General features: G+C 42.0%; 1 protein-coding gene across 3 annotated transcripts in view; it reads right to left on the reverse strand.

Moving 5' to 3' along the window:
* itsn2a (intersectin 2a) overlaps positions 1-16,688 on the reverse strand; it is a 49,095-nt gene that overhangs the window by 16,153 nt on the left and 16,254 nt on the right. For all 3 annotated transcript variants that reach the window (XM_024805185.2, XM_024805186.2, XM_024805187.2), the window contains exons 3-20: positions 15,518-15,610; positions 15,355-15,418; positions 14,792-14,967; positions 14,486-14,701; positions 10,567-10,660; positions 8,388-8,530; positions 8,065-8,128; positions 6,563-6,700; positions 6,371-6,477; positions 6,019-6,281; positions 5,791-5,940; positions 5,553-5,693; positions 5,379-5,466; positions 5,154-5,293; positions 3,510-3,655; positions 3,030-3,432; positions 1,980-2,149; positions 1,704-1,764 (exon numbers count right to left, since the gene is read on the reverse strand). In XM_024805185.2, coding sequence (XP_024660953.2) covers positions 1,704-1,764; positions 1,980-2,149; positions 3,030-3,432; positions 3,510-3,655; positions 5,154-5,293; positions 5,379-5,466; positions 5,553-5,693; positions 5,791-5,940; positions 6,019-6,281; positions 6,371-6,477; positions 6,563-6,700; positions 8,065-8,128; positions 8,388-8,530; positions 10,567-10,660; positions 14,486-14,701; positions 14,792-14,967; positions 15,355-15,418; positions 15,518-15,610 — 2,657 coding nt within the window. The remainder of the gene's footprint in view (positions 1-1,703; positions 1,765-1,979; positions 2,150-3,029; positions 3,433-3,509; positions 3,656-5,153; positions 5,294-5,378; positions 5,467-5,552; positions 5,694-5,790; positions 5,941-6,018; positions 6,282-6,370; positions 6,478-6,562; positions 6,701-8,064; positions 8,129-8,387; positions 8,531-10,566; positions 10,661-14,485; positions 14,702-14,791; positions 14,968-15,354; positions 15,419-15,517; positions 15,611-16,688) is intronic.

Below are 16,688 nucleotides of genomic sequence, written 5' to 3' on the forward strand. Positions count from 1 at the left end.
CATGGTGACTCCTGTTTTTGTGTGGCGATTGAGAGGTGTGGATCCAGGTGCAGACAACGATGCAGGAGAGAGTGTTCAAACTTAAAATGAGCCTTTATTGTGGCTGTAAGAATTACTACAAAACCACTACCAAAACCTAAACTGGGGACAGCTACAGAATGATACGCAGACCCTCCGACGAAGAACCACACACTAAATATACACACAAGGTAACAAGGAAATGGCACACAGGAGGGAGACACAGCTGAACCTAATTAGACAAGACAACGGGAAAGCATAACCCAAAACACTGAACACCAGACGGGGGACTCTCCAAAGTAAAACAGGAAATGCAAAACAGAAAACCACAATTCCCAGAATAAAACTTAAACCGAACACACAAAACACTGGGCTGCAGACCCAGGACTGTGACAGTTTTTTAAAACTATAACAACCATTGCATCAACCTTTTGATTTATCCAATACTGTAATTTAGTACCAGATACTTATTAAGAAATATTACCGTGCCCCATAAGCTTAAATTGCACTTTGAGCTTACTGGTAATTGGCCGGTGTTACAGGTAAGTCCATAATTTGTTGGATAAAGACACATTTTATAGTTTTACCTTTGCACACCAGAACAGGGATTTTAAATGAAACAATTAATACATGACTGAAGTGCAGGCTTTCGGCTTTAATTCGAGGGGTTTTACGAATATTTTGCCCAAACTGTTGACAAACTACAGCCATTTTTAATACCCACTCCCCTACAAACTAACACCATTTTAAATTTAAAGATCGTTTTAATACTTGTAAAAACATCATGTTTCCTCCCTCTATATAGTCTGCTGGGCCTTTGCTGCAGCCACCATCAGCTACTGCTTATTTGCCTTCAGTTTTGTCTTCAGTAACTGAAAAGCATGCTCTGGGTTGTTTTTGCAGTATGCTTTGGGTCATTATCCATTTGCCCCGTAAACTGCCACCTGATTGGTTTTACAACATATGACTGAATCTGAGCAGACAGTACAGCCCTGTACACTTCAGAATTCATCCTGCTACATTTATCAGCAGTCACACCATCAATAAACACTAGTGACCCAGTTTCACTGGCAAACACACCCATGCTATAACATTGCTTCCCCTATGTTTGACAGACAATGTGGTATGCAGAGGATCATGAGCTGACTTTTTCAGCCAAATGATGGCTTCCCCAACCTGCTCTGACTTGCTTTTTGGACCTTATATTTAACTTGTATATGTAATTGCAATGCAAACTGATAAAATCTGAACTGAATCAACTTTATCTGTTATTCTCTGCTTCATTTGTCTTGAAATAGCAAGAGAAAAGACCTCACCTGGCCATGAAACTGCTTGCCAGTCAACTGTCCGCTTATTGAGAAAATGGGTCGGTATACAAAAAGTCTGCAATTCCCCAAACAGCTCATGCAAATTATTTTCTTTTTGAAGCTTTTGAATTCAAGCTGAAAGTCTGCATTTCACATACAGAGCAAAAACTATAAAAACTGTCTCACAAATTATGGATCTAACTGTATCTTGCTAACATGCTAAACTGGAAAACTAAAGACCTTTTTAAACAAAGGCAAAAATGAAACAGGGCTTCATTTTTGCTGCTGAAGTAGGTCACAGTAAAGTTTACCTGCTCATTATAAAGAATAAGGAGTCATCTAGCCAGGAAATAAAAGTAAACAACAGTCAGGCTCTACCTGTGAAGCATCAGATTGGACAGGAAGAGGGCTGTCACCTTTTTCCACCACATCGGGGTGTCTGGGTAAAACAAGAGGGACAAACCATTAGGGGAGGATCCAAGAAAAGAATAAAAACAACCTGACAGTGCTATGGCATAAATTACAACGACCTAGGTGGCTGTTACAGACTTTCAGTCAGCAGAAAAAAAAAAAGACCCAGACAGTTCTATCTTTAGTGCAGAGGAGCTAAAAGCCTAGAAACAATCTCAATCTGCTCCTCCTGTTTCATGTTACCTTGTGTTTAGTGGTGGTGGCAGACAGGACATTTTTCCAGGTGAAGTGGGACCACTTTGAGTCGAGGCAGGGGTCAGACATTTCTCAGCGTAACTCTGGGGGAACCAGCCCCTGTTTCCGCGGTAACTTCCGCACAACCAGCCAGGCTCACCGACCGTGTGCTCATCCACCTGCATCACGGAAAACACAGTTCACTTGCAGTCAGTCATTCGCAGCGAGGGGATCAAGATAAACGTTTTGTGATCAGTCCTTAATTCTAACACTTAAAATCAAAATATAATTATAGATTTTTAACCAGGGGTGCAGTGGTTAGTGCTGCTGCCTCACTGTGAGAAGGTCCTGTGTTTGAATACAGCCTGGGACCTTTCTGTGTGGTGTCTGCATGGTGACTGTGGTTAGTCTGCCTTCCTCCCACAGTCCAAAGACATGAGTGGGATTAGGTTAACTGGTGAATCTCAACTGACTGTAAGTGTGAATGCTTGTTAGCCTCTCTGTGTTTCTGTGTTAGTCCTGTGACAGATTGGTGACGTTTCTAGGGCGTACCCTGCCTCTTGCCCTCTAACAGCTGGGACAGGGTCTGGCTGGATAAGCCAATGGATGGATTATTAACCAAGCCAAGGGTGAAACTCTTTCTGTATTTCTTATTCCAAAAAGTAGGCCAACAAAAAGCCCAAAAAATAGCAAAAGAAATCACAGCTTGAAGCTGAGTTAACCTCGTATTCTAGAACAGGAATTGACACGCTGACAATTTGGAATCGTGGCAAATGTGCCAACGCTGGCAGCTGTACTTGACCGCTGTGTCACCTTTGATAAATCGAGCCACTGAACTGGACCGTGCTTGTGGTGTTGCTGCCATTTGGTGCATTTTTTTAAATGGACTGTAATGGAATTATCTAACGAGTCTGACACTGAGCCTAAAAAGCCAACAGATCAGGTCCCACAAAAACTAATTGATAATCAAAAGCAACAATATTTTGAGTAATACATATTAAATACATTTTAAAAAGACGAATATCCTGTGTGTTTGCAGCGCGGGTGTGTGCTTCGTACCTCTATGAGACAGTCTGCGTCTACACTCAGCTCATCTGCGTTGCGAGCAACAAAGGAGTACAGGGCTCTGTAGGTGGTTAGCTTGGGTGCCAACTGCTGCCCCATTTCCTGCTCTTCTTTCCTCCTCTTCTCCTCCTCAACCTCTTTCAGTCTCTTCTCCTCCTCGGCCTCCCTCCTCTTCTTCTCCGCCTCTGCCTCCTCCTCTCTCCTTCTTCTCTCCTCTTCTTGTGCTTTCTCCTGGGCTGCCCGGTGGCGAGCCTGGGCCTCTCTCTCTTCCTCTTCCCTCTGTCTGGCCCTCTGCTCCTCCAGAAGCCTCCTCTGCCGTGCCTCCTCTTCCTCTCTCTCCCTCTTCTCTTGTTCCCTCCGCTCCTGCTCTCTCTTTTCTTGCTCCAGCTTTGCCTGTCTGTGGGAAGTAAATGCAGCTTAATAAAGCCACATTATGTCTAAGCAAGAGTAATACAGACAAACCCTGAGATTCACCTGGCCGCCTCTTCTTCTTCCTCTCTCCTCCTCCTTTCTCTCTCCTCCTCCTCGCGGCGTCTCTGGAGCTCCCTCAATTTCTCCTCTTTGACTCTGTGCAGGTCGTCCAGAACAGCCTGCTGCCTCACCTGCTTCTCCCTCAGCTCCTGATGCCGTCACAGAATGTGCAACGCAAGGAGACATGTAAATATCTGTCTAAGACCTTTGTTCTTATCAGCCTTAAAAGTCTGAAAGAACCACAACACAACAGCTTCTCCACACGATGCACTTAGCATGACAAGATGAACATTGTTTTGCCATTTATGATTTCTCATAAACAGCAGCAACATTCACAGAAACACGCAGGCATGCTGTATGTGTATGTGTATATTTTTTTTCTTTCTAACACAGAAGTTGTGCAGGTTAGACATTCTGTGTGCGTGCGTTTTACCCTCGGGGTGCATCCTGTTTACACAGAAAACACAGACTAGAACAAATCCCACAGAGAGAAACAACAGCGAAGGAAGAAGGCATGGTACCAACAAAAACCTCCATTTAAAAATAATTCAAAAGAGCAGGAAAAGATGAACGAGCAGATCAAATCATTGCGGGATGCAAAGGAAAGGAGATTTAAGATTGTTGCTTGAAGGGGGGGGGGGGGGGAATGTACAGAGTGGGAAATAAAGCGACAGAGAAAGAGGGTTAACCTTGATGAGAAGGAAGAGCTGGCTGAGGCAGGCCAGCAGAGACAGAAGGCCTCGGAGGACACAGTCGTCCATATCCCCGAGCTATGGAAATAACAGTGTGACGATGGAGGGAGACAAAATGTTTAGACGATGGGTGAGGAGAGCAAAGAAGAAAAGTGTGTCACAAAGGAACAGGCAGAGACAACAAAAATAAAAAGTAAGAAGACACATCCAGGTAGCAGGGAGAAGAAGAAGACAAGAGAAAGAGAAGAGGCCAGGGGTTAAAAGCTTTAAAAGCTGCTTAAGAAATAAACAAACCAAGAGACAGAGACCAAGAGAAAGGGAGAGCAGGTGTTTTAGTGCTCCAGTTGTTAACATCAGACTGATGATAAGACTCTGAGAGGACGTCATTCACAGCTATCAAATGATCAGGCTGTTTGATGACAAACGTAGACTTCAGAGACTGTATGTGTGCAAAAATAGTTTAAGTTTCCATTGCCCAAGGGGTGAAACTCTAGAGCTATTGTGACCAGTTGAACAAGATTTCACAGCAAGTTGAAAACGCCCTGTTTTTGTGCTATTTAATATCAAGCCAGAGCTGTGGGACAAAAACAACAGTATGCTTTTGCTTCATTTAACATCAGTGCAATCCATCTTAAAGCAATTTTGCTGCACGATTATATTCACTACTATGAAACTTCTCTTGCAAAATATGTTGACGCTAAATAAAGTCGGGGTATGAAAAACCCAACTTTAGCCTTAAAGTTAGTTTCATGAAGAAATAGTTTCAGATTGTGATGAATGATTTTAAAGAACTGCCAAGGGAGGCAGCTTAGTGTGCTACATACACGTCTCGGTACAAATACAGAATATAAAGTGCCTCCTACAATTTATGGGTGATATCAGAGGCTATGTTCTTTTTTTTCCCCCTACAACTTTGGTCTGAATGAGTCTGTAGTGGCCTGAACCAAACACTGACCTTAAGCTCCTTATTGTACTGCTCCATCTGCGTCAGTTTGTCTGTCGTTTCCCTTTCCAGGATGTCAAGCTGGTCCTTCAGCCTCCGGCAGTTTACAGTCTTCTCCGTCACAGTCCCGGTCAGGGAGGTCAAAGTCACAGCTACAAAGATCAAAGGTCAGAGACATGTCAGACCAGCGGCCAGTGACTAATCTGTGTGACGTGAGAGGAGGCATTTGTCACCCACACGGGAGTTTGTTGAGGCTGATGTTTTGCAGCTTCTCACACAGTCTCTGTTGTTCTGGAACCAGCTGTGAGAGCTTCCTCTGCCACTCCTGCGACCAACCGAGAGGAGAGCGCGTAAAAACACACATGCAGAAAACTGACAGGGCAGAAAACCGAGAGAAACATTTCTGTTAACCTCAAACTCGAGCTGAAGCGCGTTAATCTCTGCAACGCGGGTGTCCCTCTTCTGATTGACGAGGTCCAGCTCAGCCTTCTGAATCCGCCTCTTGCTCTGAGCGTCGCGGAGACGGTCTGAGATCTGCTTGTGCATGTTCCCCTGTGAGACCAGGTAAATGATATCATGGTGCACCCATGCTTTGATTAGCACTGTGAATTGTAGGTGTGAATATTTATAAGTGTTAATGTAGCCTCACCACAGCCTCTAGCTCCAACTCCAGACTCTTCTTTTTCGCCCTTAGTCGAGAGATCTCCTCTTGCTCCCCCTCTTTCTTCCTGCCCAGCTCCTCTCTTTTCGCACGCTCCCACTCGTCCCTCCGCTGGCGCTCCATCTCCTGCTTCGCTGCCTGGAAGTATGAAGACAGAAGGTTATCAGAGAAGACCATCGATCCCAGACAGCATCACCCGACTGCTCCGGCACTCACCTCCTTCCTCTCCAGCTCTCTCAGCCTCTCCTCTTCCCTTTGTCGCTCCATTTCTCTCTGCCTCTCCAGCCGCCTCTCCTCCTCCAGCCTCCTCCGGTTCTCCAGCTCCCTGGCCTCCCTCTCCCTCCGTTCTTGAGCCTCTCTCTCCTCCCTCTCTCTCTTCTCCTTCTCCTTCTTCTGCTGCTCCTCAAGAGCTAGACGTCGTTTCTCCAGCTCTGCGCTTCCCTTTGCAAAGTTCTCCTTCAGCTTGTCCTCAAAGGACACTAAGAGGAGGGGAAAGAAATAGGTGTATTACAAAGTAAGACAGAGGACGTCCAATGGAACAAAACATGCAGAATTCACAAAGCCATACCGCTGCTCTTGTTCTTTTGAGCAGGTTCTATCTCTGCTGTGTCTATTAAACAGGGAGTTATGTAGGGCCCTGTTCCATTAACAAGCTCATTGGATTTAATTCCTCCTCTGTAACAAAAGCAAAAAGAACATTTGTTCATTTATCTATTTGGTTAATTTTTTAAAAAAAATTGTAAATGAATCTCTGTGTTACCTCAGAGAGGGTGGTACTAGGTCTTGTGGCAGAGTGAGTGGTAGAGGGCGGCCCGTCTTAGCCATGTCCACCAGGTGCATGGCCAGAATGAACTCATCAGCCTGCAGCTGGCCATCCTTATCCACATCTGCCAAGGTCCTACAGACAAATCACACAGTGCTGTGTGTCAATAAGAACATCATGGTGAGAAGATAATGAAGTTAGAGATTTTTCACTGCAAGCATCCTTCTGCTGTTTCTGGCATTGGGACAGTAGTGGAAGGAAACTTGGGATATAAATCAAGAGTACTGGGCTCACAGACATTCATCAGCTGATAAAGCGGAGGAGAATGAGGGGATCATCACTGCAAACAAAAGGTTTCAGATAATAAGTAATGTTCTTAGTACTGTCAGATATTACAGCTATAACGTTTATAAAATACTACTGAGTCTTATTACTTCAAATGTGTTATTTGCTCCTTTTGTGGCTCACAGTTCCAATAAAATACAATACGATGCAAAAGTCGTGAGTCACCCTTCATTTCTTTATATTTTGCTGCCAAGGAGCCAGACTTTCCTCTATATTTTAAAGTGGTTTTGAGCACTAGTTCTCCAGGCTTTCTGAAAGTCTGTTTCTTTAGAAGTTGGCTACTTTTGACCTCATTTTCAGTCTAATCCATGTATTAGCCATTTTCAGACTAATTTTTTTGTTGTTGCTGTTGTTTTTTAAGCCACTTAACTCTGACCTATGAATTATTCAAGCATGAAAGAGGTGTACTCGCTCAAGGGATAAACTAGTGTTGGGTGTACGCATAACATAAAACTTAGCAAATTGTCTGTTTAGGCACTTTGTTACCAGCAACCTGTGTCAAACTGACAGCGAACAGGCAGCCAGCATCCTGATTCCTTGAATGTCCTTCAAGAAGTCTGGAAGATTGCTTGCCTAAGGAACGTGTTGTAGAATAAACACATATCAAATATTGACTTTTAAACTTGCTCAAACTGTACAAACTCTGCTTTTGCCTCATATACAGAATTTATGTTTGCACCTATTTCCCATTTCCTAACAGTATAATGAAATGAGGGATGGCTTGAGATTTTTGCACAGTACTGTATAGTCAAATTAGAAATGCTTCAAAGCCAACTTTATAAGTGGTTAAACTCTTTTAACACAGTCAGCGTTGGTATTTACGTTGTCTGCAGAGCTCAATTTTATTATTGAAGCACATAATCAATTATCTGACCATTAAAGAGTGGTACACAGTATTTCACTTAATATAGTTCCATGCTTTTACTTAAGTAAACTCTCCTCTTAACTCTAGTTTACGGGTAAAATTAGCAAATTCTAACCTTTAACCTAAAACAGACTTCACAGACTTTGAGGTCTTGAAAAAAATAGGGGAAAGCGGCAAAAGGGTCCTCACTTTACCAAAATGTCCTTACTTCAATGGTCATAAACTGTCACTGGTCCTCACTACGATAGATAGGCAAGAACATACACAAACATACACACATTACACTCACCAGATGGTAGCTAACTGAGTTTGCGTCAGATTTGATGCCATCAGTGCATTTCTAACCTGAGGTCCTGCAAAGTAACACGTAGATCAGATCAGAACAGCAACGTGAACTCTTACAGTGAATACGTTTGTGTGCTTTCCAAGTTCTGTTAAGTGCAGTTAAGAGCAATTACAGGAGAACGGGAGTGCATGTGTGCAAAGTGAAACTGACCCTAAATTGTTCGCTTTTAAACTCTGACAGGAGCACTCATGTGGAGCCTAGTGGTCCTGAGAATTTCATGTTTGTTTAAATTCATGCGCGTATGTTTGTGTGTGCACAGGACTTACCTGATAAGTAGCCGGTCATGAGCTTGTCTAGTGTGTTGAACTGCTGACGGTACTTGAGTCTTGAGGCCTGAGAAACGGCCCAATCACTAGCGCCCATCTTTGGGGAGTTACTGGCCAAAGATGTGGTGGAGGAGGAATTGGAACTATGGTAAGAGACAAGAAAGGTGTGTCTATATGTCAACAAATCACCTAAAGGGAACTGAAAAAATATTATTATTATATTATATATGATCAGCCTTTTTCTTTCTCCTTAGACCACTAATTGCTTGGAGACTCCCCGGTGTTATTTCTCAGCTCTTAATTAACTGCAGAGGAAGCTGGCGCAAACAGCTAAGCAGACAATGACTTTTGGACAATGAAACAAGACAACATCATACTTTCGGGTTATCATAATCAGCCATTCGGTGGGGTGCGGTGGTTGAATTGTTAGCGCTATCAAGTGGCTGGCTCAAACTGGGTTTACTCTAGGTCCTTATTCTTACAGTCCAAATACATGCATGTTAGTTAACTGTTGACTCCTGGATATGAAGCAGATAAAGTGCTTAAAGTTTATAGAATAAATCATGTTATAAATGTATGGTTACATTTGGCTAGTAGTCAGTGAGACAAGTAAAGTGCTATATAAATACCAGTCCATAATGAGTATGCCAGACCACATGATAGTCATGGTTGAAAATTGTAGCAGAGTGGGAACTTGCAACACTCATTAAGGTTTCAGAAAGACAACAGGAGATGCCAAAGCATTGTTTTTCTGGGTGTATATACGCACAGTAATAAGATTGCAGAAGCACAGACCGGAAAAACCTCAAAGAACTATCAAGCATCTGTCCTAATATTAGAAAGTCTAACAGCTAGAACTGGAAGGTAAAAGCAGCTGTGGGATTAAACTGCATCTATTTTACTTCTTGGTATGCTGGTGCCCTTAATAATGCTTTCCTTACCACCTACACCTGAGGTCAGGGCTTATTGTGTGAAGCACTAAGCTATTCAAAACAATGAAATCAGATACTATTTGCGTTGTTTTCCAAACCCACTCAAAACACCATGAGGTGGACAAAGGATATTAGATATTCAAGAGGACTTGGCTGTCAGAGAAACTGCAAGAGGACCTTCCAAACCTCGGCTGATATTAAAGTACATCATGCCAAAACGGAGATGAAAGCTTCACTGGCACATAAGTAAAACTACAAACCCCTCTAGTCGCAGTCTTATATTTCATTTTAGACATGAGCTAAAATTCAATTTTGATTTCATTTTAGAAGTGAGCAGGCCAAAAACAAAGAAAAAACATCTATTCAGTGGGCACAAAACAGTATGAAATGACACACTATGAGATCATTGATGTGATGGCCTAATTCCCCTAAAGTCACCAGCTAAAAAAAACAAACAACCACCACATGTTTTAAGCTGCAGCAGCAATTTGGGCTTATTTCTGGTGACGAAGATTCAAGTAACTTATTTAACATTTTGTTTGCCTGTTTTATGTTACCTAATATCTTACCCTGAATAGGAATGACTGAAATGGGGACACAGTGGCTTATGGAGACCACAGGGACCAATGATCTACCTACCTTATGTCTAGGTGACTATAGACAGATGACTATATAACATTTACAAAAAAAAAACATTGTAGTTGCTCAGAAAAATAGTCATGACTAATAAACCTTCATAGCATTCTAAGCATTTAAGATCTATAATGACCTCGCCCATTGAGAATGCTTTTGGATTCCTGTTCTCTGACGTTTTCGACTCTAAACAAGACAACTTCCTGCTATTGCCAAAACCCTCTGATTTCAAAATGTTTTTCCTGTACTCAGTGTTATCTGGGAGTTTCATCTCTGTTTGTGCTCTAATTCTCAACCCTTTCCTGCTGAAATCACGGCATGACTGCATCTGTCTGAGTGCTCAAACAAGCGTGTGTAGATAACAAACGGGATGTTTTAAAACCAGTAAACCCTAAATTTAACTGACATAAATATTTCTAAATTCGTCTTTCAGCATGACTTCACTTATGTAGTACACACATGCAGCATTGATCCGAATCTCCCGTTGCGCCACATCTCAAAGGAGCTCTACTGGATTGAGATCTTGCTTAGTTTGAAAGCATTTTCCTAGAGCCCAAGCACATCTTTATTACATGCTAATAACAGTTTAGTAATTTGCTCAGTAATAATCTCACCTGCTCGATCCCAGGTCGAGTAGAGAGTTGGCCTTTGACATGCCAGTGGACGGGGAGAAGGCCATAGGAGAGGAGAAGCCAGAGAGAGGAAGTCCTGTAAATGCAGTTGGAGACACTCTGTTAATGGTAAAATCTCCATTTGGGAAATTCAAAAGAATGTTTCAGTTTACACATGGTACTATATCCAGATCAATTTATGACATTCTGCGAACATGCAGACTGCTGCTGCCCTTGGTGGTACGTACGTCTAATCTTATCTGCTCATACTTTACAGTCGCTGCACACAGACCTCAACCAGCAAGGTTATTAACATCTGGGTAAGAGATTGTGGTTGGCTGCAACCACTTGCTAAAGAGAGTCTCAAGAGCTGTGGCACTGATATATTTTCATCAGAGAGGGAGAGAGAGAAAAATGGAGGAGGAACACCAAATAAAAGGCTAATCTCACACTAACTCTTATTAGATTGCTCATTTCACAGCCAGAAATCGTACTGGAACAGACTGAGTAAGATTAAAGAGAATGGCCACGGAACAGATGGAGGAGGTGAGAAAGGAAGAGAACAGACTGAGATGAAATCCAAACAGAAGAACTGCTAATGTATATATAACATATATGTTCCCACAGTTGATATAAATTAACTTTCCTATCTGAACTGCAGCAAACACTGAGTGTGTGAAAAGCTGCAGTGCTGCATCTCACACACACACACACACACACACATATATATATATACACACACATATACATATATATACACACATATACACATATACATATATATACACATATACATATATATACACATATACATATATATACACATATACATATATATACACATATACATATATATACACATATACATACATATATATATACACATATACATACATATATATATACACATATACATACATATATATATACACATATACATACATATATATATACACATATACATACATATATATATACACATATACATATACACATATACATACATATATATATACACATATACATACATATATATATACACATATACATACATATATATATACACATATACATACATATATATATACATATATATATATATATATATATATATATATATATGACATTGGAATTGGAATGTCGTTCGGACTGGAGAAGTGTAGTCGGATGGTAACAAAGAGAGGGAAGGTAGTCAGAACTGAGGGGATTGAACTACCAGAAGGCAACATTGCAGACATAGAGGACAGTTACAAGTACCTGGGGATCCCGCAGGCGAATGGGAACCATGAAGAGGCCGCTAGAAAAGCTGCAACCACCAAGTACCTGCAGAGGGTCAGGCAAGTCCTGAGGAGTCAGCTGAATGGTAAGAACAAGATCCGGGCCATCAACACGTACGCCCTGCCCGTGATCAGGTACCCTGCTGGGGTAATAGGCTGGCCAAAGGAGGAGATAGAAGCCACTGACATAAAGACAAGAAAGCTCCTTACCATGCATGGAGGGTTTCACCCCAAGTCCAGCACCCTGAGGCTGTACGCTAAGCGGAAGGAAGGGGGCCGGGGACTGGTGAGTGTCAGCACCACAGTCCAGGATGAGACAACGAACATCCAAGAATACATTGGGAAGATGGCCCCAACTGACCGAGTGCTCAGTGAATACCTCAGGCAGCAGAAACCCAAGAAAGAGGAGGGAGACGAGGAACCATCATGGAAGGACAGAGCCCTGCACGGTATGTACCACCGGCAGATAGAGGAGGTGGCTGATATCCAGAAATCCTACCAGTGGCTGGACAAAGCTGGACTGAAAGACAGCACAGAGGCACTAATCATGGCAGCACAAGAACAAGCTCTGAGCACAAGATCCATAGAGGCTGGGGTCTATCACACCAGGCAAGACCCCAGGTGCAGGCTGTGTAAAGATGCCCCAGAGACAATCCAGCACATAACAGCAGGGTGCAAGATGCTAGCAGGCAAGGCATACATGGAACGCCATAACCAAGTGGCCGGCATAGTGTACAGGAACATCTGTGCCGAGTATAACCTGGAAGTCCCGAGGTCAAAATGGGAGATGCCCCCAAGGGTGGTGGAGAATGACCGAGCTAAGATCCTGTGGGACTTCCAGATACAGACGGACAAAATGGTGGTGGCTAACCAACCGGACATAGTGGTGGTAGACAAACAGAAGAAGACGGCCGTAGTGATCGATGTAGCGGTTCCGAATGACAGCAATATCAGGAAGAAGGAACACGAGAAGCTGGAGAAATACCAAGGGCTCAGAGAAGAGCTCGAGAGGATGTGGAGGGTGAAGGTAACGGTGGTCCCCGTGGTAATCGGAGCACTAGGTGCGGTGACTCCCAAGATAGGCGAGTGGCTCCAGCAGATCCCGGGAACAACATCGGAGATCTCTGTCCAGAAGAGCGCAGTCCTGGGAACAGCTAAGATACTGCGCAGGACCCTCAAGCTCCCAGGCCTCTGGTAGAGGATCCGAGCTTGAAGGATAAACCGCCCGCAGGGGCGTGCTGGGTGTTTTTTATATATATATATATATATATATATATATATATATATATATATATATACATATATATATATAGACAGATATGCCTATACTAAATGCAAAGCATGCACGCATCACAAGACCAATATAAGACTTGAGGGAGTAGAAAGATAAGGTGCAGCTCTTTCATGTTCCAAGCGTAATCCTCACTGCTTTACTGCACCACTGAAGCTCAGGACATGAATAACTGACCCTTACACATAAAATATTAACAAATTAAATAAATAAAATCCTGTATGCACCATGCTCCATACTGTTCAACAAAAATCTAATCTCCCTGCAAAGCTGCTAAAAAAGCAGGAGCAAAGAAGTTGCAGATTTCAGCTTTATCAAAATACAAATCTGCATATTTCATTTCACACGCAACCACGTCATGTTACTGAATTACACCAAACATTTATGTTGGGTAAACTGGGGTTAGTTGATTAGCTGACAGGTGATTTTTGGTTTATTTATTTATTTTTACTTTGCAGAGAGCTGGTTTTGGTGAATCATCAGAAACATTTTCGGTGGTGAAGATGGTGGCGATACTTAAAAGTTTTGCAAGTATGCGTTTCAAAGTTGGAACATATTTGGAAATATGATTAGGCTAACATAGCTGAAACAATCTGATCATTTAAATGGATGCTCCTTATTAGAGCCATACTGATATATGATTTTTAAGACGATAACTGGTCATTTAAAAAGCCGATAATTCGATATAATTGTTTTTTTTTTAAAACAAGTTTTTAAGTCACTTTTTGGCAAAATTACTGTTAGTCTTCAACACAGTCTAAATTATCTTAAGTCAACTTTCTGGTAATTTCTTTAAGTAGCCTTCAGGCTTTTGAAATTACATTCAAAGCTCTTCTTTGGACGACAGCTATCTTTTGTTCCATTCATAATCTATTTATGACAGGCTGCTAGTAACAAAGTGCATAAAGAGACTTTTTTAATTTTGTTTTTTTCTCATAAGTTCTAATAAATTAGTCAGGCTCTAATTTTTTTGGTACTTTGTTTTATTTTTGTGAAATGTAAAATCTTCCTACTATACTGGTTTGTTAATCAGCTTTTTGCTGAGTGTCATTTTTAAAGGAATTTATAATATCGGTTTATGCAAGCAATAAGTGCAATCAGGTCATGGGACCTTGTTATGCAATGTGCAAAGTTATGAGCAGATTACAACTGCAGTGGCTTTATTTGCTTGTGAACAAGATAACATTGATGTGTGTCACTGAAATATCGTCATTAAGTAAAATGAAATGAAATGGCTCTGGAGCATGACTCAATATCTTCAGCCTATGTTCACTTTTAGGCTCATTGCTGGAGCTAATCCATTGATCGTTATCTATTTTGTTTTGCCCAGAATGGTTCCCACTGCAGAACCAACCTGCGTTGTTAGGAACGAGTGGTGGGGTGAGGAGGGTGCCGTTGTGGAGCCCACAGTTTCCAAGCGGGGCGATAAGTGGCAGAGTCACAGGCGTTGGCAACAGGGGTTGCATTGAGGGCATGGGGGGGTTAACTGGGATGGGTGTGAGGATGGGCATGGCTGACATAGCTGACATGGATGACAGACCAATTGACAGGTTTGGCATAGAACCCATTCCTATATGGAGGAAACACACAAAAAAATCAATCATTTTGTAATTTTTTCAAATGCATAATTATCTAATTTTGGAGAAAAACATGCTTGTACCAAATCGTGCTGAGGAAGCGACGGTTGAACCGCAATTGGAAGCAGGAGGCTGCTTCATGACGACTGGCAAGGCGGAGGGCAAGTTGCGTCCTTGAAGTTTAAGTTTGATGAGCTTCATAGCAATGGAAAACTCCACTTTGTCCATTTTCCCATCACTGTCCATGTCGGCTAAGTTCCTAAAGGAGGGGAAGAAGAAAATCTGGAGTATGTAATGATCTGTGTGTAGCAAAGTGTACATTCCTATTTTTCTTTCCCTCTTTATTGAAACAATAGAAAAAAAATCACTGGGGACAAGGTTGTGGTGGGATTGAATTCCAGTCTCATTTCACACACACACACACACACGCACACACACACAGAAAGCGAGTTCTAATTACAGGACGCCCCCGCCCTCTCTTCACTCACATAGTTTACTAGGTGTGGCAGGCTGTGAAGGAAATAAATGCTCAACAGGAAGCTGAATGCAAGCCAGTGTAACAAAATCTTGGACCTACTGACCCACTTGCTCCTGCTCAGCATTGAGTTGTGACAAGAACTTTGTCAAGTTGTCAGTCAGTGCTTACCAAATCTCAGCCAGGACAGAAGCAGGCAGGCCGGACTGCAGGAAGAATTTTCTTGCTTGTTCTCCTGCAGGTAAACAAAAAAAAAACAAAACATATGCAGCTCACTTACTGCTAATGACACAACCTCCCGTTAAACAGTCTGTTTCTTATGAGAACAGCCTACCTGAGATGTAACCGAGGACGGGGGAGAGGGTCTCAAACTGTTTGTCATGTTTCGCCCTCTCCTCGGGAGTAATGGCCCACACACTGGCTCCACCTGGACAAAATCAAGACACAGTTTTGGTATTTTAAATTCTAAACAAAAAGTGACATTAATGTTGTTGATGTGAGTCCAGCTGACACAAAATATAAGTGCTGGTAATAGCAGGAAGTCAAGTTTGAGTTCACAACCTATTTTTGGGCCTTGGCTCTTTAGTAATAATCTGAGTCTGCTTGTAACCCCTCTGCACAGGATGCATAACAGCATGCCAGGTTTGAATGGCAAACCTAAAGAGTCATCTAAATTCCTGGGTGCTGTACATTATAGTGTTTTTTAAAGATCTGAAGAAGTTAAATTATTTGAAAGGAAAATAGAAAAATAACATTTGTTAGTCCATCCATCCATCCATTCGCTTCCGCTTATCCTTTTCAGGGTCGCAGGGGGCGCTGGAGCCTATCCCAGCTGTCATAGGGCGAAAAATTTGTTAGGCACCATCTAAATGATCAGTTACAAATGTTGTTTGCGTGGAGCTGCTTGAAAATCTTGTAATCTAATTTATGGCATCTAATATAGACAACAAATACACTTTCTATATAAAAGTACAAGCATACCAGAAAGGCACTATATCTCAGTATGAAAGAAAGTCACCCAGCTTCTCACATAAAATCGATTAATTCTTATTTTGCCTATACATCACTGCTTCATTAAACACTATTAAATCTGGACGAGTAGTTAGATAAACCTGTGGTCCTACAAATGCACAATATCAAGTGATGCATTGATGCGGTATGCTTGGTATAGCCCCCAGAACTTGGAAATAATCTGTAAGGAAGAAAAATGAACATAAAAGAAGAAAGCTCTACAAATTTAAGCTATTATGGGAGGGGAGTGATCCACCCGTCTCCACAAACAAATTCAAACACATTTAAAGTCAGCGATGGATCCCCGGGCAGATGCGCCAATACAAAATTCAGCTTAGTCTTTTATTCCTCTACCAAACCATACAAAATGTGTGCATAATTTCCAATCCAAATGAGATTTTCAGCTGAGATGAAAACTCTCTTAAGCAGCTCACGATGATGATTAATGTATAAAAATGTCCAGTCAGCTTTTTTTCACCCCAGCTGCACTCTTG

The sequence above is a fragment of the Maylandia zebra genome, linkage group LG15 (assembly GCF_041146795.1).
Source record: "Maylandia zebra isolate NMK-2024a linkage group LG15, Mzebra_GT3a, whole genome shotgun sequence".
Classification (NCBI taxonomy): domain Eukaryota; kingdom Metazoa; phylum Chordata; class Actinopteri; order Cichliformes; family Cichlidae; genus Maylandia; species Maylandia zebra.